Source organism: Cutaneotrichosporon oleaginosum (assembly GCF_008065305.1).
Source record: "Cutaneotrichosporon oleaginosum strain ATCC 20508 chromosome Unknown ATCC20508_contig04, whole genome shotgun sequence".
NCBI classification, from domain to species: Eukaryota; Fungi; Basidiomycota; class Tremellomycetes; order Trichosporonales; family Trichosporonaceae; genus Cutaneotrichosporon; species Cutaneotrichosporon oleaginosum.
In genome coordinates this window covers 2,486,114-2,508,222 of record NW_027072173.1, presented here as the reverse complement: position 1 = coordinate 2,508,222, position 22,109 = coordinate 2,486,114, and the positions used below count along the sequence as shown (strand labels likewise).

The 22,109-nt window shown below is 60.8% G+C and overlaps 10 protein-coding genes across 10 annotated transcripts; 5 read left to right on the top strand and 5 right to left on the bottom strand.

The window, feature by feature from the left end:
* Positions 1 to 560: 560 nt before the first annotated feature.
* Positions 561 to 1,112, top strand: COLE_05439 (uncharacterized protein; the record flags this gene model as incomplete). The annotated part of the gene is made up of 2 exons (XM_018427001.2): positions 561 to 693; positions 778 to 1,112. The coding sequence occupies 2 exons, from the start codon at positions 561 to 563 to the stop codon at positions 1,110 to 1,112; spliced, it is 468 nt and encodes a 155-aa protein (XP_018275584.1).
* Positions 1,113 to 1,912: 800 nt separating this feature from the next.
* On the top strand, positions 1,913 to 2,400 carry COLE_05438 (uncharacterized protein; the record flags this gene model as incomplete). The annotated part of the gene is made up of 2 exons (XM_018424429.2): positions 1,913 to 2,039; positions 2,222 to 2,400. The coding sequence occupies 2 exons, from the start codon at positions 1,913 to 1,915 to the stop codon at positions 2,398 to 2,400; spliced, it is 306 nt and encodes a 101-aa protein (XP_018275583.1).
* Positions 2,401 to 2,900: 500 nt separating this feature from the next.
* On the bottom strand, positions 2,901 to 6,149 carry COLE_05437 (uncharacterized protein; the record flags this gene model as incomplete). Its single annotated transcript, XM_018427000.2, has 2 exons — positions 2,901 to 5,874; positions 5,998 to 6,149. The coding sequence occupies 2 exons, from the start codon at positions 6,147 to 6,149 to the stop codon at positions 2,901 to 2,903; spliced, it is 3,126 nt and encodes a 1,041-aa protein (XP_018275582.1).
* A 352-nt stretch (positions 6,150 to 6,501) lies between these two features.
* Positions 6,502 to 7,428, bottom strand: COLE_05436 (uncharacterized protein; the record flags this gene model as incomplete). The annotated part of the gene is made up of 1 exon (XM_018424428.2): positions 6,502 to 7,428. One exon carries the CDS (start codon positions 7,426 to 7,428, stop codon positions 6,502 to 6,504), a length of 927 nt encoding a protein of 308 aa, XP_018275581.2.
* A 1,599-nt stretch (positions 7,429 to 9,027) lies between these two features.
* On the top strand, positions 9,028 to 9,822 carry COLE_05435 (uncharacterized protein; the record flags this gene model as incomplete). Its single annotated transcript, XM_018426098.2, has 3 exons — positions 9,028 to 9,465; positions 9,497 to 9,565; positions 9,613 to 9,822. 3 exons carry the CDS (start codon positions 9,028 to 9,030, stop codon positions 9,820 to 9,822), a joined length of 717 nt encoding a protein of 238 aa, XP_018275580.1.
* Positions 9,823 to 12,381: 2,559 nt separating this feature from the next.
* Positions 12,382 to 13,904, top strand: COLE_05434 (uncharacterized protein; the record flags this gene model as incomplete). The annotated part of the gene is made up of 2 exons (XM_018419944.2): positions 12,382 to 12,968; positions 13,010 to 13,904. 2 exons carry the CDS (start codon positions 12,382 to 12,384, stop codon positions 13,902 to 13,904), a joined length of 1,482 nt encoding a protein of 493 aa, XP_018275579.1.
* A 129-nt stretch (positions 13,905 to 14,033) lies between these two features.
* On the bottom strand, positions 14,034 to 14,240 carry COLE_05433 (uncharacterized protein; the record flags this gene model as incomplete). Its single annotated transcript, XM_018419943.2, has 1 exon — positions 14,034 to 14,240. The coding sequence occupies one exon, from the start codon at positions 14,238 to 14,240 to the stop codon at positions 14,034 to 14,036; it is 207 nt and encodes a 68-aa protein (XP_018275578.1).
* A 22-nt stretch (positions 14,241 to 14,262) lies between these two features.
* On the bottom strand, positions 14,263 to 14,954 carry COLE_05432 (uncharacterized protein; the record flags this gene model as incomplete). The annotated part of the gene is made up of 2 exons (XM_018419945.2): positions 14,263 to 14,758; positions 14,893 to 14,954. The coding sequence occupies 2 exons, from the start codon at positions 14,952 to 14,954 to the stop codon at positions 14,263 to 14,265; spliced, it is 558 nt and encodes a 185-aa protein (XP_018275577.1).
* Positions 14,955 to 15,422: 468 nt separating this feature from the next.
* On the bottom strand, positions 15,423 to 15,890 carry COLE_05431 (uncharacterized protein; the record flags this gene model as incomplete). Its single annotated transcript, XM_018425603.1, has 1 exon — positions 15,423 to 15,890. The coding sequence occupies one exon, from the start codon at positions 15,888 to 15,890 to the stop codon at positions 15,423 to 15,425; it is 468 nt and encodes a 155-aa protein (XP_018275576.1).
* Positions 15,891 to 16,255: 365 nt separating this feature from the next.
* Positions 16,256 to 20,404, top strand: COLE_05430 (uncharacterized protein; the record flags this gene model as incomplete). Its single annotated transcript, XM_018424427.2, has 9 exons — positions 16,256 to 16,418; positions 16,476 to 16,588; positions 16,630 to 17,895; positions 17,933 to 18,058; positions 18,097 to 18,691; positions 18,733 to 19,277; positions 19,457 to 19,742; positions 19,803 to 19,948; positions 20,000 to 20,404. The coding sequence occupies 9 exons, from the start codon at positions 16,256 to 16,258 to the stop codon at positions 20,402 to 20,404; spliced, it is 3,645 nt and encodes a 1,214-aa protein (XP_018275575.1).
* Between the last annotated feature and the right edge of the window lie 1,705 nt (positions 20,405 to 22,109).

Sequence of the window (22,109 nt, the reverse complement as noted above, 5' to 3'; positions counted from 1 at the left end):
GGTATCGGGAGTGAGGGCCCATGCGGTCCATGATAGATATCGGACGTCACCGACGCCGCCGATTGAGTGCCTGGATTCTGCAGGGCGCGTCAGCGTAATGTCGGCCGAGCGGCATGAGCACCTCTGCAAGCGCGCGTGGCTCTCGCGCATGGCTTGCAACTCCTGTCAAGCATATGTTGAGCAGGTAACAGAGAGCCTGCACGGCTGATGATGAGGCTGTGCGGCACGCTCCCGCTGCCTACAGAGTGATGGCTGCGGTCAGGTCAGCCAACGCCATCAGCGCCACGCAGGGCCCAGGGGCGAGCTTTGTGTGTCAAATGTCAACAAAACCGCGCCTGTCTTTGCATTTCTGTCCACACATTCATTCCATCTCGCCTTATCGCATACACCTTGTCAGCAGCTTGTCAGGCTGGCATCAGCAAATCCGCTCCGACGCCCGACGGCTGTGCCAGTTCCCGCACACCGACCACTCCTCCACCCAGCTGTCCAGCGGCCAGCAGCTCACTGAGTCCTCGTCGCTGCCCCATCGCTGCCCCATCACTCCGCCGCCGCCTTCACACATGTCGCCGGAAACAGACTTCGATGCGATCCACGACGCCTGGCGCGCAATTGCTCAGTCAGGAACGTTGACAGAGGAACAAAGCGCCTGTCTCCTCGGCGCACGGTGTCTGCGGATTATCAGCGCAGTACAGGGTGAGTCTGTTCGCGAGTGAGCAGAGGGCGGGTCGTCGGCGGGCGTGTTCAACATGGTGACGCTTATCTCGAGGCTGACGCCAGACGCACCTCCCGAGAGTCCAGGTCCCAAGGCGTCCATGGCAGCGATCATCGTTGCGCACAATCCCTCTTCTGTCGTCAAGCCCGTTGACTCCTCTACGGAACCTAAGACGGTCCCCGATTCACCTCCATCGCCCTCGCCATCCCCACATCCCGCACAGCCGCGCCCGCCGCCTGAAGCCCTTTCTGCCCAGAAGTCGCACCCCCAATCATTACCGACCGAGTCTCGAAAGGTGAAGTTCGCCATTCCCGCCCGCCCTCCGCCGTCCCCGACGCGTCAGGACAGTGGCGACGCAGCCAGCCGTTTCCGCGAGCGGCTGGCGCGCAACAAGCCTTGAACACGATTGCTGCAGCAAACGTGTTGTCCCAACGACCAACGGCTACTTGCCTGTAATATAGCACCATCTTCAACCCCTCATCTGTCTGATTAACGCATACACATGTCACTATTACAACGCCTGAGCAGTGGATGCGAGAAATAACGCCGCCACGGCGCCATAATTCATGTATTCTCTGCATATTAGGACGTCGCTTCCTGCGCCTCTAGTCTTTCTGGAGAGCATAGAAGAGCACAGGAGGAGCGTGGGGAGGATGGGAGCTGATCCCATGCCGTCAGCGCCATCAGCTCGCTCGCTCCGACTTGGCGGCTGGCGGTCAGTGCGCATCGCACAGTACGTCGCTGGATCGCACCTCCATTCGCCACCACCAGAATGCGATACGCAATTTGGCAACGCTTCCAGATGCCAGAGTTCATTTGCGCAGCTCGTAGCTGCTGCGCGCTAGGCCGTCGCACCAGTTTGGTCCCCATGGCACCCACGTGACTCCTACATCCGGCCTAGTTGCGGTTGTTGACAGCTTGTCAGCATGCACCCACCCTCTCTCTCTGTCTCCATTCTCCTCCTCTACGCTCTGTCACTCTCCACCTCTCCAGACGGCAATGTAGCCGTCGTCGCGCGCACACGGCTGATGGCTCGACGCGAGCACGACGGGCGAGGCATACGTTTCACGGTTCCCACCACGACATCGCTGCGTAGCCCACCCAGCCCAGGCACCCACGAGGCCTGCGGGGTGACTTCATCCGGCCAGTGCACATACCGCCGGCCTTGGGTGACGGGGTTGCCACCGATGTCAAAGCGCGATGCGTCGTTCCTTCCTTCTCTCATTCACCCACTCTCTCACTCTCAACGCTCACTCACTCCCCATCGTTCCCTCTCCATCACTCATTCTCCGTCGCTCAATCATCATGCCCGCTTCCGACGGTCTCGGTGAGTCGTGCGAGTCGTGGCCCCCACTACCTCCTCCGTGGTCTGGAGCTCGCCATAGCCCACCTCCTTGCGATCGAACATCTTCCTCACCACCCAAATACGCATTTACCGCCCACGGTCTCTCGCCCATCCCCTCTCGGCCATTGCCTCCCCACCTCCTGCCCGCACAACGCTCACCCCAGCTCCCCCCATGGCCTCGCAGACCGAGAAGGACATTGTCAAGTCGTACGGCGGCTGGACAGCCTTCTGCCTCGCCTACGGCTGCCGCCCCTGGGACTCGGAATCGAACGATGAAGCCAAGGCCATTCTCAAGAGCATGGCGCGCGAGGAAGACCGCGCTGCTGCCGGACACGGTCGGTGATCGCACGCACGACTGAAACCGACTGCATAACAAGGTTTGTAGAGCTGCGTGCTATGCGTCTCGGGGAAGGTTTGCTGACGCGCAGGTGAAGAACAGAAGGACGAGTTGGGCTGAATGGAAGAGACTACAGGCATGTACATTGTTGATCCTCTCAGCACATGTTGCGTGCAGTGCGCCCTCCTGATCTACTAAACCCCGGGCGCCCCATTCATGAGAGCGCCACCTCGCACTCACTTCTTTCTGTGACACTAACCTCCACGTCCGTGCATCTACAATCGACAGCCCCTGCCCCGTCAAGTCGTGTCTGCACCTTATACTACTCGTAGGGGCACGCCTCAGCCCCCCAAGTCCTTTGTGGTGCAGTTGCTCTACGCTCCCCGCGCGGCGGGTCGGCCGGCGCCCGGGTGAGGGACGTCGGTCCGCGAGCGGTGCGTCAGTCGACAGTCGCGGCCTACGCGATCTTCATCGTCGCATACTGTATATATAGTACATCAGTGAGGTCACTTGGGCGCCCTACGCAGTGGCTTGATGGAGCGGTCGCCCGAGCCGAAGTTAAACCCGCCAGCCGCGGGTGAGCTGGTATTGGAGCCGAGGGAGAAGGTCGAGACCGCGGGGGCCGCCGATCCAAAGGAGAAGCCGGAGCCTGCGGCGGGGCTTGGCGTTGTCGAGGCCGAGCTGAAGCTGAATGCGGGCTGGTTGGCCGACGTCGGCGCTGAGCCGGAGGCCGAGCCAAAGTTGAACGCAGGCTTGTCGCCGGAGGATGGCGCCGAGCCGGTGCCAGAGCCGAAGCTGAATGTCGACGCTGGGGCCGGTGTGGGATTCGCCTGGCCAAAGGTCAAGGAGCCTGAGGCAGGGGGGGCAGGGGCAGGAGACATCGTCGGGGTGGATGAAGCGCCGAAGGAGAAGCTGGCCTTGGGCGCGGATGGTGCGGATGGCGCAGACGGCGCGCCGAAGGAGAAGCCCGAGCTACCAGTACCGAGAGCGGGTGTCTCGGCCGGAGCGTCGGCGGGAGTGGTGGAGGGAGCGCCGAAGGAGAAGCCGGACTTGCCGGCGCCTAGGGCAGGGGTATCAGCTGGAGTCGTGGAAGCCTTTCCAAAAGAGAAAGAGGATTTGCCAGCGATGGGTGCAGGAGACTCAGCGGTGGAGGAGGAGGCGGTGGCGCCAAACGAGAAGCCAGAGGTACCGGCGCCGAGCGCAGGTGTCTCGGCGGGTGTGGTCGCATTGCCAAAAGAGAAGCCGTTCTTAGCGGTGCCGAGAGCCGGCGTCTCGGCGGGCGCAGCGGAAGACGAGCCGAAGCTGAAATTGGACTTGCCAGTGCCGAGGGCCGGTGTCGCGGCTGGCGCCAGGGCAGAGGCGCCGCCGAAAAGGCTTGTCGAGGGCTTGTCGGGTGCAGCAGCGGGAGCGGCCGGGGCGCCAGCCGGAGCGCCAAAGGAGAAGCTCGCTTTGAGCTCGGCGGGCTTGGCAGCGGCGGGAGGGCCGAAGGAAAACCCCGACTTGGGAGCCTCAGAGGGCTTGTCCGCGGGCGCTGAGGTGAAGCTAAAGCCTGGCTTGTTGCTGAGGGACGGTGTCTCCGCGGGGGCGGAAGTGGCAGTGGTGTCGAAAGAGAAAGGCTTCGCCGCGTCCGTCTTGGCAGGTGCGGGAGCCGAGAGGCCAAAGGAGAATGACTTGGCGGGCTCGGTCTTCTCGGCTGTCGGGGTGGAGGTGGCGCCGAGGGAGAGCGGGCTCGACGCCTTCGCGTCAGTCTTGGGCGCGCCTGGGCCGAACGAAAATGGCTTGGCCGTGTCCTTCTCGGCAGGCGCAGAGGTTGAGCTGGGTGTGGAGCCGAACGAGAACGGCTTGGCCATGTCTTTCTGCTCGGCAGACGCAGGCGCAGGCGCAGAACTGGTTGTCGAGCCAAACGAGAATGGTTTGGATGCCTCCTTCTCGGCGGAAGGCGCGGTGGAAGTTGAGCCGAACGAGAACGGTTTTGGCTCGTTTTTTTCCGGCGCAGACTCGGGCACAGTGCTCGCCTTAAGAGGCGAGCTCGTGGCTGGCGTCGAGGCGAATAGCGACGCCTTGCCCTTGCCCTTGTCCTCGGGTGCTGGGTGCTCCTCTTCCGGGGTCGCCGTCGCGTACCGCGACGTGCCTAGGATTTGCGCGACCTTGGCGAGCATCTCGTCGTGCCGGCGCTGGCGGCCGGCCTCACTAAGATTACGCCGCGGGATGGGAGAGTTGTAGCGTGACTCTCGCGGTGAAGTGAGGTATGGCGAGTCGGGGCGCGATGACAGACGCGGTTGGATACCGATGCGACCAGGCACGCGGGGCGTGCCAGCTAACTTGATCTCGCGCTTCTCCACAACCATGGGCTCCGGCGACGGCTCACGCTCCTGCCACGTCAGGCGGCGGTTAGCCTTGAGCGCCTCGTACATCTCCTCCGTGATCCAGACCGTCGTGTTCGCATACGTGCCCTTCAGCGCGTCGGGGTGCTCGCTGTCGCGCGGCATGCGGTACTTCCGTACGGGGATGCGTATTTCCGCCTGCCGGTACTCGACTCCGGGCGTTACCAGCCACCTGACACCGGCAGCGTCAGTACGTCGCCGTGCGGACGAAAGGTCGGGCGCGGCGGCGCCGTAGAACGGCACATCGTCTGGCGCACCCGCATTGAGCAGCCTAGCCGGCGTGAGTAGCGGAGGCGCCGGCGACATGCCAGGTGTCGTCCGAGACGGCGTGGTGGTCGGTAGGTCGTCCGTGTCCATTCGTTCGGTTTTGATCTCGGGCTCACTCTCAGGTGCGCTATCACTGAAGCTCTCGCTCCCCTCTGTGTCCATCTGCTCGTGCATCTCGTCGTCCTCCTCGCTCTCCAGCGACAGCGAGCCTGGCATAGACCACCGGCGGCGCTTGCGAGGTTTCTCCTCGTCATCGTGCGAGCGCTTGCTGCCTCTGGGTTCTTCGTCGAGCATCATGGCGTTGTGAGCACCCTTCGACCTACGAGGTGCCCGCCTCTGCCGACTAGCGCGCTCGTCGTGCTCCTCCTCGTCCTCGTCTCCCTCAGAGGAGTCACCACGCCCGCGCTTCTTGACACGGGACTTGCGAGTCGACGGCTGACGCGGGCGACCCGATGGCCGGCGGTCTGTACGCGGGGTAAGCAGGGTCGAAGGGCGGGCTGCCGACGTATACAGCTTTGGCGGGAGGATCTCGCCCGTCGCATCATCAGACGACGCCATGTCGTTCAGGCCTAGGCGAGTCGAGCGACGCGGCGTCGGCTTGCCACTCGACTGCATGCGGTGCAGGTGGTCGGCCATGCGGTGGCCCCACTTGTCGACCTCGTCACGTTTCTCCTCGAGCTGCTGCTTCGCCGCCGCTTCGGCTTCGGCGCGCGCCCTAGCCTCGGCCAGTTCCTTCGCCTTCTCACGCCGCCTCAACTCGGCGGCGGGACGCGCGACCAGCCAAGGCCGCTTATCGCTGTCGGGAATGCCGGCGCGGCGGCGCACCTCACTGCTATCAGCGCTGATCGGGAAAGAAGAGGGCGAAGGGACGATCATCTTCAACACCCAGCACAAAGATAGACAGAAACCAGTCGGTCCGGCGCCACCGCGGGCTATCTGCGGAGCTACTCACAGCCTGTGTGCCGCTATCTGGCGGTTGAGCCGCCACCGCCGCCCGAGCGCCTTGTACGAGATGTACCCAGCGACGAGCAGAGTCGGCAACAGCCATGGATAGGCCCAGCACAGCTTGACAGAGAAGACAATAGCCGAAATGGTGTCTGGCATGTCTGACAACGTCTTGCAGTCCTTGCGCTGTCGTACTGTCGTAGACGTGGAGTGACGAAGATGACTTGAGCAACAATAGGAAGTTGGGATCTGGAGGATGGAGGCGTCTGAAATTGCTGCCAGAGTGAAAGAAGGCGGGTGGCAACGGAGGCAAATACGTCACTGATGGATCTCGCACCGATTCTCATGCAAACAAATCATAATTCACAGCAGCAGCAGCACGGCGTCAAAATGGTGTTCTTGATGACTTTCATAGGCTAAAGTACACTATGGTACAGACTGAAATGGACGAGACATATGATGTATGAGTCTGGAGCGTTGGCGCGCACTAGAGGCGTGCGCGAGCCTTATTCTAATGACGCATGGCGGAGCCAATCTGGGACTTCCAGTTAGGAGCGCGCTCGAAGCCGTTGCGGCCCATCTGGTAGTCCATGATGGCCTCAATGACCTCCTGGCGCGAGTTGACGACGAAGGGACCGTGCTGAATGGTCGTGTTCTCGGGGAGGGGCTCGCCGGCGATGAGAACGAGGCGGGTGTCCTCGTCGGTGCCGTCGGGGCGGGTAAGGAGGACGCCGTTCTGGCCGCTCTCGGCGGACAGCACAACCGTGTTGTGCTTGTCAACGGGGGTAGCCTCCTCACCGACCTGGAGCTTGCCGGTGATAACGTAGGCGAAAGCGGTCCAGCCCTCGGGGAGGGGCTGGAAGACGGAGGCGCCAGGCTGCGTAAGCTTGACGTCCATGAACCAGCATCCGCCGACGGGGCGGACGAAGCCCGTAACACCGTGGCTCTCGCCCGAGATCACCGTGATGTCGACGCCGGGGACGGGCTGGACACTGTCGATGTCGGCCGCCTTCTTCTCCTGGTACGACGGCTCGATCATCTTCTTGTCGGCCGGGAGGTCGATCCAAAGCTGAAGGGCCTCGGCCGGGACGCGCTTGGCCGGGTCCTCGTCGAAGAGAGGCATTTCAGAGTGCACGATGCCGCGGCCAGCAGTCATCCACTGCACGTCGCCGGGGAGGAGCTTGCCGGCCGATCCGGTAAAGTCCTCGTGCTGCATCATGCCGTCGAGCACGTAGGTGACAGTGCTCTGGCCGCGGTGGGGGTGGTCGGGGAAGCCCGAGCCCTCCTGGATCGCGGCGTGGTCGAGCATGAGGAAGGGCGAGAGGTTGCGGAGGCTCATGGAGCCGATCGAGCGGCGCACAGTCGCGCCGACGCCCTCGGGCGTCTCGCGGGCGTACACGATCTTGCTGGGAGTGCGGGTAGTCTGAGTTGCGGACATTGAGGCGGTGGTGGCGAGGGTAGCGATGAGGAGACGCTTGAGGTCGTGAGTTGTGATGTTGGGTCGGCAGACCTTGTGGAGCATGAAAGGAAATGACTGAGTTGTCAAAAAAGTTGGGATGAGATTGTTGGGCCGTCGAACAGGCTCCTTTTAGGTCTTTTCGTCAGGATGGTCGTGCCGACACCGATGCCGCCAGAGTGTTCTGGGACAGCGCGGGCTGAGTCAGAGATGTGAGGTATTCTTGAGCGCAACTCCGATGGTAGTGAGGACGGGTGACAGAGCGTTGAGAACCGACTTCCCAAACGGGTAATTTCCCCAATGTCCGATTCAGGGTCAGCTGATAATCGGAAGGCGCCGAGCCCTACGGCCTTAGCCACAATACCTACTAGTCAGTCATCATTCCCCGCGCCGGGTCATCTCAGGAACTGTCGGACAATCGTCACGAGCGTGCAGAGGAGCAGTTTGAGCATGGAGACGCGGGGATGAAGGAGGTGTAGCTGGAACATGGGTGATGCAAGCGCAGATCGGCTTTGATAGTGATTGCGAGTGTCAGGCACGGCGGCATGAAGAGGATCGCCAATCAGCGGCGACTAGTGACATCCTCCGACGAGCGGAAATGTTCCGCACCTCGATTACTGCTGAACTTTGCGTGTGTCATGTCTCTCAGCGCTTTGTCGGTGCACACAAACAAAAGATTCATAGGGCAGTAGTATCTGCAGTGGCAAATGCTGCTGTCTGGACTGCTTCCCACAGGGGCGCTTGGTGTATAATGCCGCCAAGCACAACCGTGTGCTGCAATGAACTCCGGCACGCACCCCGGATGGGTGGGTCAGCTCCACCTCTTGAGGAGCGGCATAGCTACGTACCGCCAGGGTAGCTGTGTGGTCGGGCGGCTCAGCTCCTTCATGCAGCACGACAAGTTTGCGTTAATAGACTGGAAGCCTCGGCATGGGTCGGGTAGGACATCGGCTCTGCCTGCTTCTGAGTCGAGGCTCTCGTCGCTCGGAAAGCGCAGAGAATGGCCTAACCCCCGTCGCTCGCTCGCCAGAATTAAGGTCCTCCGAGTTGGGAGGTACATGGTGCAGAATCTCGGCGGGCATAACGCGAAGGGCGGATGCCGAAGGGGAAGCGGGAGGTGAAGAATAGGAGCGTCTCTGCATCTTGGACGCCTGCAAGTGCAAGGGGCGGATTGGGAGAACCCATTGTCCAAGAAATGGCAGGCTAAAGAGAACAATGTATTCCTCTGTGCTAGTGTGTAGTGAGTGCGTGGCACGTGTTATTGGACCACCAGTCGTGACGTGGGGCATTGGTTGCGGTGAGAGCACAGACGGTGAGTAGCTGGAGGAGCTTCCAGAGTAAATGGAGGTCAGTGCTCTTTCGGAACGCCACCTTTAGTCGCGTTCGTCATCCTTGTTCCCCCATTCTCTTCGCCTCAGCCTCCCCCTAGATCCCCACACTCGCTGCGACTAGACGAACAGTCACTTAATAACGCCCTCTGTTCGTTGTTAGGGGCAAACGCTTCTCTCATTTTCCATCTGTCCTCGGCGCGCCCTCGTCTTCCTTGAAAGCCTCGACCACCCACATCCACCCCCCATCACCATGCCACAGCGCCGGCCCCGCTCCTCTACCGCCTCCTCCGCCGCCTTCTCACCCGTCTCCACAAACTCTTCGATTCAACCAGATCACTCCTTCCGCCGCCCCCGTCCCCGCCGTCGAGACTCTCTTCTGGACCGTAACGTCGCAGCTCTTCGGCAAATCGACGTGGACTCGAGCGACGTCTCCGTCGACCCTGCCTCCTCGCCCACCATCACCTCCTTCTCGGGCCGTAGCCCCGTGCGCGAACCAAGGCTAGTTCCCGCTCACAGGGAGGGCTCCTCCAGGCTCTGTGAACAGGAACCCTCGACGAGCACAGTACGCCGTCGCCGTGTGGAGGGAGGACCTCCCAGCGGCACTGACCTCAACCATGCAGCCACCAAAGGCAGCCCGTGGACATCCGACGACCTGGAGCGCCTATACCGCACCGTCAAGGTGACGAGGGTATGTGATCGTCCGAATCACGCTGAAGCAGCGGGATCTGAGCTGGGCGACCGTCGGCGACCGCGTCGGCGATCGGACTGCTGGCGAGTGCGCGGCCAAGGTGAGTGGGATGAGTGGGGATGCAAGCACAGCGATAACGTCAATCAGTGGAGGGAGGTCGAGGTCAAGATCATCAACTTCATCCGCACGTTAGGAGAGGCGGGAAACCCCGGAGATGCAGACGAGAGCGCGAGTGAGGAGAACGATGACCGATTCGGCGACGACGAGTGGGAGGCCGGGGAGCCGAACAGCGAGGACGAGGGAAATTGTGCGGAGAGGAGTAGGGGGACGAGAGCACGGAGCGAGGGCAAGCGGTGAGTTTCGTGGAATTAGTTCTGGCTTTAAAAGGGCTGAGACATGAAGCAGAAGTTGAACGTCATGAGGAATGAAGGACGACATGACTTTGGGTGGCGTGAACAAAGTTGAGACACAGGGACTTTGGCATGTTTCAATCGGGGCGGTATGGCGGCGGCGAGGCGGCTCATTATGCTCGGAATGAACGGGAGGTACGAGGTACCCGCCGCTGCCGGGCCGATGGTGGCCTGGGTGTACTGACGACCTGGGTACATCCCCGAGCTTGGTGTGGACGGTCTGAAGCTTGGATTTGTGGAACAGATTGACACTACTGCTAGCCCAATTCCCACCTTGTCAGGCATGGTAAAGTTCTGGCATGCACAATGGCAGAGCCGGCTTGCAAGTAACGCTCAGAGTGGAAGGTGCACAAGACGCCGTCACGCTCCCATTCTGCGTCTATACCGAACGCTGCGTCTAAGCCTGCTGAGCGTCGGCGGCCGCGTAGGTCTGCGCAGCTAAGCGAAGCCCGGTTGCTGGAGTGGTACAACTCTATGCGAGCTGGCCGAGTTGGCCGAGCTGGCCGCTGGCTGCCCGCAGATCCAGTGGCGAGCCTGCAGCCCAGCTGTACGAGTATGGGAAGAGCACGGCCCGATGCCTCCGAAGCAGTACGCCTGCGCGGCCTCAGAGCACTGCTATGAGATTGGGGCACGAGTGCTGATGTGGCAAAGTAGATCGAGGACAGAAATGAGGGCGGTGGAGAGCTGTTGCTAAAGTATGTAGCCCGAGACTATGAGGCCTCAGAGGGGTATGAGGCGGCTCAAGGCAGCTGGAGGCGGGGCAGCTCGGGGCCAGAGTGAGAATGAATGAAATGATATGATGATCAGTGGGAACTAAAGACGTCATCGCGCCGCCCTGAAATGCCACTTGCGCTGATCTCTGCACTCTTGCATGAGAGGCACTCTTGGCCGCTTGGGTATTTGCCCGACAAAGGTATTTTGAGATTCGTTCACTTGCCGAGCACTTCGAGTACAAGAGCTTGGGATAAGAGACGCCCGTAAAAAACGTAGCGTAGTCGTAGTTCATGATGGAAAGTATGATGATGATGATGCGTTGAAGCGGGGGGAGAGGAGAGAGATCCCTGGGTGGCATTTACCCCTGGCCCGTCGTTGCCTATTACAGACTATTACCATCCCTGCCCATGCATCAGCCTCAGTCTCTCAGTCACTGCGTCAGCTATGCAGGAGGAGCGTACAGCATGCAGCAGTTGGCCAAATGGGCGCAGCACGTAGAATGCACAGAATGCGCAGAGTGGGGAAAAGAGGGGGCCAGGCAGCTGGTCGCCGTTGTCACCCGGCGAACTAGTCACCACCCCACATCATCGCTTCATCTTGTTAATCTTGTCATTCTCAAACCCAACAACACCTCATCATCACTGCATCTCTCACACTCTCCTCCGTCCATCCCATCTTTCCGTCTCTGGGCCTTCTCAACGCATCTCGGCTTACTCTTCGTGTCCATCATCGTGAGTACAGCAGATTCCATTCCTCCCAGCGCCCACTCCCTCCTCTGTACTCCGAAAAGTCGAAATGACGACGTTGGTCGTTCCACTCCGATGCTCCCATCCCATGCCGCCCACTCCCCACATCTATAGCCTCCAGCGCGCTCCCCTTTCTGGACGCTGCACAAAACCAATCTCTTCTCATCACACCCCTCGTCTGTGCTGGAATCGCTCTCCCTCTCTGGTTTGTCGGTGGAGCTTCGCAGCGCTTGGTGCACGACGCCCACCGCAACCTCTCCCATCATCTTGAGGCACCTCCGAATCACCTCTACCTTCTCAACTGTGCCAGCGCTTGCTCTGTGTCCATCTCCACAACAATAGCGGTCTCCGTGATCCGTGATCCTCGTGGATCCGAGGATCCGGGCACGCACTTGGTCTTAAGCACAAGCACGGACCAGAAAGTGGATGTGCATTGCATCGCTCCTGCACGGTGACTGTCTGATCAAGGCAGTTGCGACCCGCCCTCTCCCTCTCTTCCCCCCCTCGCAGCTCCTCAACGACGGCATCCGACAGTTCACAGTCCACCCAACCAACCGCCGAGCGGCCGCCGAGACCTGAAACGCACTTTCCGCTGCTGACACTATCTTCAGCACCTTCACATCGTTCTCTTCTCATCCGCCTCGTCCGCCTCGTCCGCATCAAAAGCTAGATCGTTCATTCATTTCATTCCTTCACGGCAATCACATTCCTCGCTCGTCGAATCCTCTCGCTCAGCATCTCACGTCCATCTCCCATCGACAGCAACCATCAGGCGATTTTTGACGATCGCACCCGAACCACTCAAGCTCTTGATCGATCGGCCTCTTGCGCTCCGCGGCCCTCCTCCGCATTCTTGGCGCTAGCGCTTTGCCAAGCCAAGGCCATCTTGCCATCACAGCCATCACCCCCCTTGCAGCAACGCACATCTTTCACATAGCATCGTCATTCAAACTGCAAGTTCCGGTGGCGCACACTCTGAGCGACATATCTCCGGCGGCTAGATCCCACTCTTCGGCACATTAATACTCAACGGGCGACTCACTGGCATGTCGTTCCGTGCGCTCGCCAATGGCGCCCCAGTCATGGCTCAGCGCGCAGCTAGCTCCATAAAAGGACCACGGAGACGTCAAGCAACAGCCGGAGGGCAAGCCCAACAGAGCACCGGTGCGCAGGCCCAAGCTTCTTCCCCTGCCGCTGCTTCACCCTCTGCCGCTGCGAATCAAGCATCTGGCCAGGCTGGGCAATCACCTAGCGCAGCCGCTGCGGCCGGCTCCTCTGCGGCGAGGTCGGCAGGATCGTCGGCAAGCGCAGGCGCTGCTTCGCCCGCAGGTTCACCAAGCGCGGCACAGAACTCCGCGCAGTCTGGGGCAGCCCAGAACGGGTCAACGAATTCGCCTGCAGGCGGTGCGAGCGGCTCATCAGCAGCGTCGGCTACAACATCCAGGCCAACAGCAGGCCCCCCCTCGAATCCGGGGGCCTTCATTAGCAGCACGGTCCAGGGCGGCTCCGGTGGATTAAGCCAGCCAGCGATAGGGGCCCTAGTTGGAGGCATCATTGGCGGTCTGGCTCTAGTTATTGTCGTTTTTGTGATCTGGCGCCAGTGCCGCGGCAGGGGCGAAAAGATTGCACCTCCGTGAGTCCTTGCGACGAGAAGGAAGCTGTGCTGACGATCAGACCGCCACGGGAAGTGTCGTACCGCCCTCCGACCATGGTCGGAAATGCTCGCCGGTCCATGAGTATGACAATGAGTAGCAACCACCGCGTCAGCTCATATTCAACTCGTGAGTGGGAGCAGTTACTCGTGGAGGGTGCTGACACCCAAGTCATAGGTCCACGCGCCTCGGGCACGTACAGGCAATCGTACTACTCCGCATACCCGGTCGACTCGCCGAACTCCTCGATCCAGCAGGACCAGTCTCCTCGCTTCCCCTCTAATTCAATCCCATCCGGATCGCCCTCCCTCACGTCATCTGGCGGAAATACAACACCGCACCGCGATGGCTCGACAGGCAGTGCGCCATCTTCTGGGCCCGAAACCACGTCAGCGTTCCAAGAACATGACGGCCGCCCTCTCCACCGCATCGGCAACTCTGCTGACCAGCTGTCACCATACGACAACATTGCGTCCACAGACGGCTCTGAATCGCGCACTACCGGCTCCAATTCGCGCACCAGCTCGCCTCCTCCCTCCGTGGTTGGTCGCCTGCCCCAGCGATCGCCTTCCATGGGCTCGCTCGGCGGCGGCCTGCGCTACGGCCACCAGCGCGGCGCGCCCCATCACAGGTCAATTTCCATCACTCTTCCTCGACCTTTGAGCCAGACCTCGATCAACGCGCTGGACAGCAATGTACCAACTCCGACAGGGGTATACTACCCTCGTACCGGATTCACGAGTAATCGCTCGACACCTCGCACATCGATCCACGGCGAGCTCGGTTCCGTGCCGATGCAGTCGTCGCCCTCCGGCCACCGCCGTGGGCTCTCCACGTCGTCGCGTGCCTCTGACAATCGACCCGACGCGGCGCAGGTCGACAACCTGCGCTTCGAGGGACGCGAGGACATCGTCTGAGCACGTCGCTCCAGCTCCACATCGCAACGCGCAGCCGCGCAACTATTTTGATTCTCCAAATCGCAGCCTACGCAGCGATATCTAGACTTGGGACATTGGTCATTAGCCATGGACTCGGCCCCGGCCCTCTCACACTGTAATTCCTAAAAGGGCCCGTACATTCTCACGCCCTCCGCCTCCGCGCCTTGCGCCTCCCTTCGCCGCGCCTCCGTTTCGAAATCCAGTCCGCTCCGCATCTCCGCCTCGGCACAATGCCTTCATGTAACACACCCTGCACCTGCGTCCGCGGTGGCGCAGCCTACCACCCTCCGACATGGCCCATGGCCCGTGGTTCATCGCAAACAGTCATCATAGCGTATCAGAAGCATGCCACGCGCCTGTGAATGTCCATGAGCTCCAGCAGATGCTGCTGCGGAAAATGATGCGGTGCAGTGACATCATCACTAACTGTGACGGTAGCGTGCGCATGCCTCGATCGGCCTGCAGTCGGGCATGGACACGACTGCGCCACTGAGGGGCTTGGGAACTGCCTCTCGCATGCCTGCCAGCTGATGCTCATGCTGCTCAGCGCTCCGCAGAGTCGAGCTCTATCTCCACGTCTCCATTCCGCTTGACGAATTGACGCCAGACTGCTTCCCAGCCTCACGTGCCTCGGATCCCGACCGAGGCCGGCCGGCCCGCCGGGTGACTGGAATCGCGGTCGCTCAGCTACAGCCGAAGAGCAACCGGACATGGACGGCAGTCCGTGGGATCTCGCCTTGGTATGTAGCAGGCGATCGCGGATCGCGGATCGCCGGCCAGATGCATCCGTGGAATCAAAGGCCAAGGCTCCGTCTCGCGACGCTGAGGTGGTTCTGTAGGAAATCAATCACGCCGCCATGGTTGTGGCAGGCTCATTCACGCATACATTAGTCAATCGATGGTCGACGGAGGCGGCCGCAGCTCTTTGGTCAGCCATGTCATGTCTGGTCAGCTTCACGCCACTTACGGGGGTCTGGCTCCTAGTATCTCGTACTCTTCGCGACAACGTCCCAGACTCGTGCTCAGCATGCCGGGATCAAGCCATCCAGTCGCAGTTAGCTTGCCTCAGACTGACTGTTGTCTGCCCACTTCGGGGGTCGCCGTGGCATCGGTTGTATACCGTCCCAAGCTCGTGCCGGAGGTCCGGCGCTGTCACCCATCTTGACGTGCTTGCCCACGGTAGAAGCCGTAAGATATCCAGCGTAATGAGGTCTGAACTTGCGCCCAGCACCAGCGTCCCGACGCCATCCAAAGGCATACTCCTGCTCATCTCCAAGTCTAGAGTGCCCAGCCCAGCTTCATGCCTGCCCCAGTCGCTGCATTACATGCAAACAGCGCATAGGGGGACACTCTAGACCACTTGAAGGCCCCGAATAAGCACTTCGGCTCCATGTCCGCACGAGGAAGGCGAAGCACCTGCCTCAGCCCAGTCCGTATGTGCCACTCACCTTGCGCCCTCTTCCCGCTCTCGCATCTCATCGTCATGACAAGCCTAGTCTACACCTTCACCGGAGACGGCGCTGTAGGAGGCACAGCCTGACCCTTCTCGAACGCCACGCAGGCAAAGCGCGACCAACTCGCCGCGTCCTCTTCTCCCATCTCGACGGCTGCGACATCCCGCATGTTAACGAGCACGCTCGCGAGTTCGCGCCGGCGCACAAAACCCCCATCTCCGTCACTCGGATCGTGTGAACCTTCCTCGGGCCGTGGCCGTGACCACGGGTAGTACTGCGCAACGTTGGCGCCGACGTCCGTCTTCGGCAGGGTGCGGGTCTCGTGCACATCGTACAAGAGGAGGGAGGCGGACGCGTCAACGGCCAGCAGATTGCCGCTAAGGATACGGCCGTCGCGCAGCGTCACGTGCAGAAAGGCATGGAGGAGGGCGCGAAGGGCGTCGTGTGGCGGCATGGTTGGCGTGCGGGGGGAGGGGCCACGGGGCGTGCCGGAGAAGGGGTGGTCGACCATGACGATTGCTGGCGAGGGGGGAGGTGGAGCGGGAGGAGCAGGCGGCGCAGTCGGGGTGGATGAGGCAGCGTGAGCCAATGGAGGTCTCTGAGGAGAGTTGGAATGAGGAGAGGACATGACGAGCGAGGGACGCTTGGCGGTGAACACGAGGAGAAGAGGTCGGTGCGAGCGTGTAAAGGGAACAGACAACGTTGAAATTAACAACAACAACCCCTTCATTACGAGATCCATTTGCGTATTTGGATCCGCTATTCCACCCCGCGCGTCATCGCACGGTTCACCGTCGTCGCGTCTCCGGACTGTCTCACTTTGGTCCATACCATCCACAAACTAGTGCAGTTACAACCACAACCACACCCACGGCCATGTCGAGCTCGAGCTCGGAGGACACACGGGCGCGCATCGTGCGCTCACTGTTCTCGCGCAAGGCCGAGGACGGGACGCTTGAAGAGACGCTCGTGACGTATCTGCGCGTCAAGGAAGATGACGGACATGGATCCATCAAGACCCGCTATCTCTTCCTCGCCGGTGAGTGAGGGCAGTGAGAACGAGCACCGCAATCTTCGGGACGCAGTTTGACGCTAGTGACGCGCCTGGGCGAATGCATGCTGCACAAAGGCAAGAGCAACTCGAATGGCACCTTCTCGCGCGGCAAGACGTGGCGTCTCAGCGATATGCGCGCATTGGAGCAGATTGGCGTGAGCTCGCCGGGCTTCCCCTGCAAACAAGCTGACAGCAGCCGCGCGACTTCGCGCTCACAATGACGATTAGACGGTACCATTGGAGTGTGGACTCGGCACGGGACCAGCACGCATTCCTTTCCGCGCTGATCAAGGCCTACAAGAGTGTGATGGGAGGTGCAGCACCGCAGATTATCAACTTTACGCCCGACGGGCACAGCCACGAGGGCTCGACGTCGACAGTGAGCTCAAGTTCGCATCACCCGCCACCTGTGAGCATCCGCGACCGGCTCCCGCAGCGGAGCAACCCGGCCATGACGAGCTCGGCCTCGCTCGTATCCACGACGTCGACACATGAGCGGCACGATCGCGACCTAGCTCCGCCCCGCCGTCCCACAGAGCGCAGCGGCTCTTTCTCCTCAATAGACCAGCGAGCGGGAAGTGTTGCTGGGAGTGTCGTGAGCGATGGCGGCTTCCGACAGCGTCTTGGGAGCTCTGGGAGTCGCGAGCGCGACGCCCAGGTTCGCCCCGCTCCCTCCCCCGCCCCACGATACCCCGAAAGTTTGGGTCCGGGGCGGCCTCCACCGCGCCGAGGCAACAGCGGGAATAGTGATGACCGTGTTCCGCCACCACCATCGCGAGCCAGGCCGGCGCAGGCTCGCCGTCCTTCGGCCGCTAGCGAGGTCGCTGAGATCCCTCCTGTTGCCGAGGACGAAGACCCATACGGCGGCATTGCGGACGAGGTCCTCACATCACCCCGGCAAAATGGCCGGGCGTCTGACAGCGTCGTCTCCCATGAGCCAGCCTATACCATCCCAGCTGTCACAGTCGCCACGTCCGAGGCTCGATCTCCCGCTCCCCTACCAGCTCCACCGGCGATCACCACAACACCATTGATCGTAACAAACGGCGACCTCGCTCATTCTCCGGGCGGCATTACACCCACCACTTCGACCCCAGCCACTACCTCTGCGACCCTTGCACCCCCGGAGGGTTTAGCCCCACCAGGCGCAACGCGTACTGAAGCTACCCCGAGAGAAGGAAGGAGGACTCCCGAGCCGCTTCAGCGCCGCGTGTCGTTCGTCCCGCCCGAGCTTTCCACGTCATATTCACGCGACGTGCTGCTCACGCAGCGCACGGGTCTGCTCGGTGCTGATGTCATGAGCCAGGACGAAGAGGAGGCGGCTGACGCGATCATGGCCAACGTGGAGGAGTTGATCGAAGGCTTTGACTGGACGGCATCGGCCACAGCTGGTGATAGCAGCCGTAAGGGACCAGACGCCATTGAACAGCGGTTACTGGACGAATTAGCTGCCCTTGAGAATGTGAGCGACAACTTGATTTCCGCGCCGCTGACGCCAGGCCAACATCCACGCGTTCCTAGAATCCGACGACCGCGTAGACCAAGTGCTAGCGCACATCGACGAGGCGCTAATCGAGCTTGACGATATTGACGTGCAGCTTACTGGCTACCGGATGCAGCTGAATGTGAGTAAGCTTGGGAGTTTCCCAACCGCTAACCCCAGGCCGTTTCGGAGGACATCGCGTACATTGAGGGTCAAAATCGAGGTCTGCAAGTACAAACGTCGAATCAGCGCGCCCTGCTTGCTGAGGTGCAGCAATTGCTCCAGATCACTGACGTCCCCAAAGACGATCTCTCGCGACTTCAGCAGACATCGCCCAGCTCGGCCCGGGGCATCACAGAACTCGAGCATGCTGCCGCGTCGCTGTACAAGGCGCTCATGGCATCGCGCGACACCGCCAACGAAGTCGCTGCAACGGTTGCACACGTGGCGCAGTATGAGGCGGCAGCAAGCCAGTTCGCCCAGCGCATGGTGCAATACCTCGACACGGCGTTTAATCATCAGTCCGAGGCGACGTGGGGCGAAACCCAGAAGCGGCGGAGCCTGGTGCTTGAGCCTCACGTAGAGCTTGGCAAGGCGCTTATGGGTTACGAGGGCATCGTACTATTCATCAAGGACATGGACGAGGAGCGGTACAAGAAGCTCTGCCTCAACTACATTACGACCATGAGCAAGCTACACCAGAAGGAGATGCGGGGGTTACTTATGGCACTCAAGGGAGAGTTGAACTCAAGCACTAAGGGCCTTCCAGAATATTGTGAGTGATCAGATTCCGCTCAATGGCTATGCTGACCCCAGCCTTCGCGCAGGCCTCGCAGTCAACCAGTAAACCTTCAGGTATCACTGCGACTGTGGTGCGATCCAAGACGTTGAAGCGCGGAGAGATGGCTAGGACCGGCGATAAGAAGGTGACGGACGCGACGCGCAAGGTCGCGGACATGTATGCCACAGGCGTGTCCGAGGTCGTCAAGCAGATCGTGACCGAGGACGACTTCATCGCAGCATTCTTGCACCTTGGCGACACCGAGTCAACGTTCGCCGACTATATGGAGCTTGACACTTACTTCCGCCGCCAGGCTTCGCGCCACGCTTCGCACAGCCTCTCGGCCAGTCTCACGCAGCTTACGCGTACTGTCATGGAGCTCATGTTCGGATTTGTCGACGGCGAGATGCGCCTTTGGGTCGATGCAAGCGTTGAGGGTAACCCGCCTGCGCTTGTTGGCGTCATTGCTACCACCGAGCAGCTGCAGGCGGACGCGCAAATGGAGGGGACGAGTATGTTCGTCCAGCAGCTGTTTGACAAACAGTTGGGCCGGCAGCGGCAGGCGTTTGAGGCATTTGTGGTGAGTACCCCTGCGCTTTGGCGTGGCAGACTCGGAACTCCGGGTGCGCCACAGAGGAAGATGGCCATCGGAATGTTCCGATGCCCCTCTTGCGGCGATCGCTCTGCACGGTCTGTCGATCTCGGCGATCTCACATCCTGTAGCCCTTCTTCCCCAGTCGAAAACATTCTGAGACACAGAACGATCAAGTTAAGAACATCGATAGCGCAAAGACCACCGTGCGGAAGCGGCGCGGAGTGTTCTACTTTGTTCGGCACTTCCCCGTGTTCGTCGAGAGGATCGAGTGTCAGTTGGACAGCAGTTACGACAACCTGGATATCCGCAAGCGGGTCAACAACGCCTATGAGCGCGTCGCTGCGAGCGTACTCGGGTCGCTCCAACACGTCTCAAAGGTCGTGGGAGCGGAACTTGGGGCGGGCTCAGGCGAGGGCAAGGGCCAGCTATACTTCCATGTTGTCATGATCGGTGAGTTTGAGTCTAAGAGGTTGTCCAGCTGCCAGCTTCCAGCTGCTAACACGCCCGCAGAGAATCTACATACCTTCGTCGATGAGGTGGCTCAGCTCAATGCCGCTGCGCTTGCCGTGTTCGTCCAGCGGGCGCGAGGTCTGTACGACGAGAACATGAAGGCCTACATCAAGATGATGCTGAGGAGGGGCTTCAGCCGACTGATGGTACGTCGTGCCGGGCTCCGCAGGCGGTGGGTATGAGCGCTGACAATGTAGGACTTTTTCGATGGCGTTGAGCGCCAACTCAAGACAACCCCACCCAACGAGGTCAACATGCACTCGGCATTTTCGCGCAGCACCCTGAAGAAGGTTCTCAAGGAGACAGGTTCCAAGGACATGAAGAAGGCAGTCGAGGCTATGGCGCGTCGAGTTGACAAGCACTTCAACGACGACGAGAGTGGGCCGGGGGGTGATCACGGGAGCGGCTCGAGGCCCACAGACGCTGCCACAGCGGCGCTTATGGCAAGCGTGTGGCGTGAGGTCACAGCGGCTCTCACTGGGGAAGTTGGGCGCGCACAGCAGCTTATGTCGAGCTGCGATTCCACCTCGGGCCTGGCGCTCGAATTTGGACCCAAGGATGTGGAGACGGTGTGCCAGCGTGCGTGGGGCAGCCGTGGGTAGCAGGCTTTCATGCAAGCAATGCCATTATGTTCATAGGGCGGTTTTGAATGATAATGGCACCTCTGACAGGCCTCGGTCACTCAATCTCTTGTCGGGCACAACTTCGGCTCAGCACGTCCCTGCTGAGTGCTCTGCCCCATAGAGTCTTATGACTCGCCTCCAGAGCCCGGCGTTGGGCGGGGAAGGCTCCTTGGAGTGAGTTGCCCCACCTATGACACTCAGTTGTATCCTCGCCACAGCACGTGCTTAACGAAACCTGACTTCCCAGCTCCTCATGCCACGGACTGTCTGACAAAATGCTGGGGCAGTATGGACAGAATGGACCCACACAAGGGTGCTCTCGGAACTGAAGCAGGGTGGAACGACGCACGTTAACAAGAGCAGGACACAACGGAGAGCACAAGCACACTGGTGCGTGATGACGAGAGACAAGAGTACACCGGGCGTGACAGAAGATTTCGGAACAACGCTGGCGTCACCAATCGTGGCACTCCGGTCTGGAATTACGGCGAGGGATTGGGGGTCCAAATGCGGAAGAGCGAGCTCGGGTCCATTGAGAGGAACGGAGTGAGGGTCCAGCACATGTTTCCGGTGCGTATGGTTGCGGAGCAAGCCGAGAGGCCGGGATGGGGGTGATGCCGCCAGGGGTCTACCCTGGACTGAGGAGCTGAGGAGCACGATGTTGCATGTGAGAGGCGCCGCTCGTGGCGAGGGCTGAGCTGAGCGAGGCCTGACTCCGAGGGCAGCGTGGCGAGTTGGCCAACAACAACGGTATCCAGGCACTCGGGATGAGAGCACAGTGGTTGATGACAGCCGACATCTCAACGGGGAGGTGCCGAGAGCGGAGACCCGACTATCTCCCAGGCCTCACTCAGCCTGAAAGCGTCTTGATGATTTTCACCAAACTCCCCGGATCGGGAATCTTCTGGGCGATGAACTGGGACATTAGGCCAAGACTCGGCCATGCCTACGCAAGACCGGTCGGTAGTCGAGGTCGATCAGTCACCTGCCGTCTTGAAGCTCTGGTCGCGCGGCATGTCAGGTTCGTGATCATCCAAATCATCCTGATCACCCAAGAGCCAGCAGGACACCAGGACACGAGGACATGAGGCCATGGGGCCAGGAGTCAAACCAACCTTGGTTGCCGATTCTCTCGTCCACCTGTCCTTCTGCGACAGGCACGGCGGGCCGTGGCGCTGACACTCGTCCTTCCGGCCTGTGACCCTCGCTCCGGCAGCAGCCCGTCACAGGCTGTCCAGGCTGTCTTCCGCTCTCCTTCCCGTCCTTGATTTGCCCACGGGGACAACGCCGGTGGAGCGGCGGGGGCGACCTGAGGCTCAGAGGAGAACCTGTTGTGTGCATCGCGAGAGATTCGTTTCGAATATCCACGGACTCCAGGAGCCGAGAGCCTCGCCGAAGGAACAATGGACCAGCCAGCTTTTGACAGAAACCGCGGCGGTATCCAGGATCGCCAGGGCTGTCAGGAATCGTCTGAAGAAACTGACGTGTTGCGATAGTTCCTCTACGACCGCCCCGCGGTTCGAGGTTCCAGGTTCTCCGGACCTCGGCGCCAGCGACCAACCTCCCCCACCTCATTAGTGGGCAGGGCCGATAGTTTGTCAAGCGGGCGCGGAACGAGACCAGCGAAGGGACAACGGCATCCATCACGTGTATACCTAGCCCCCAGCATCTGTTCTTTGCTCCT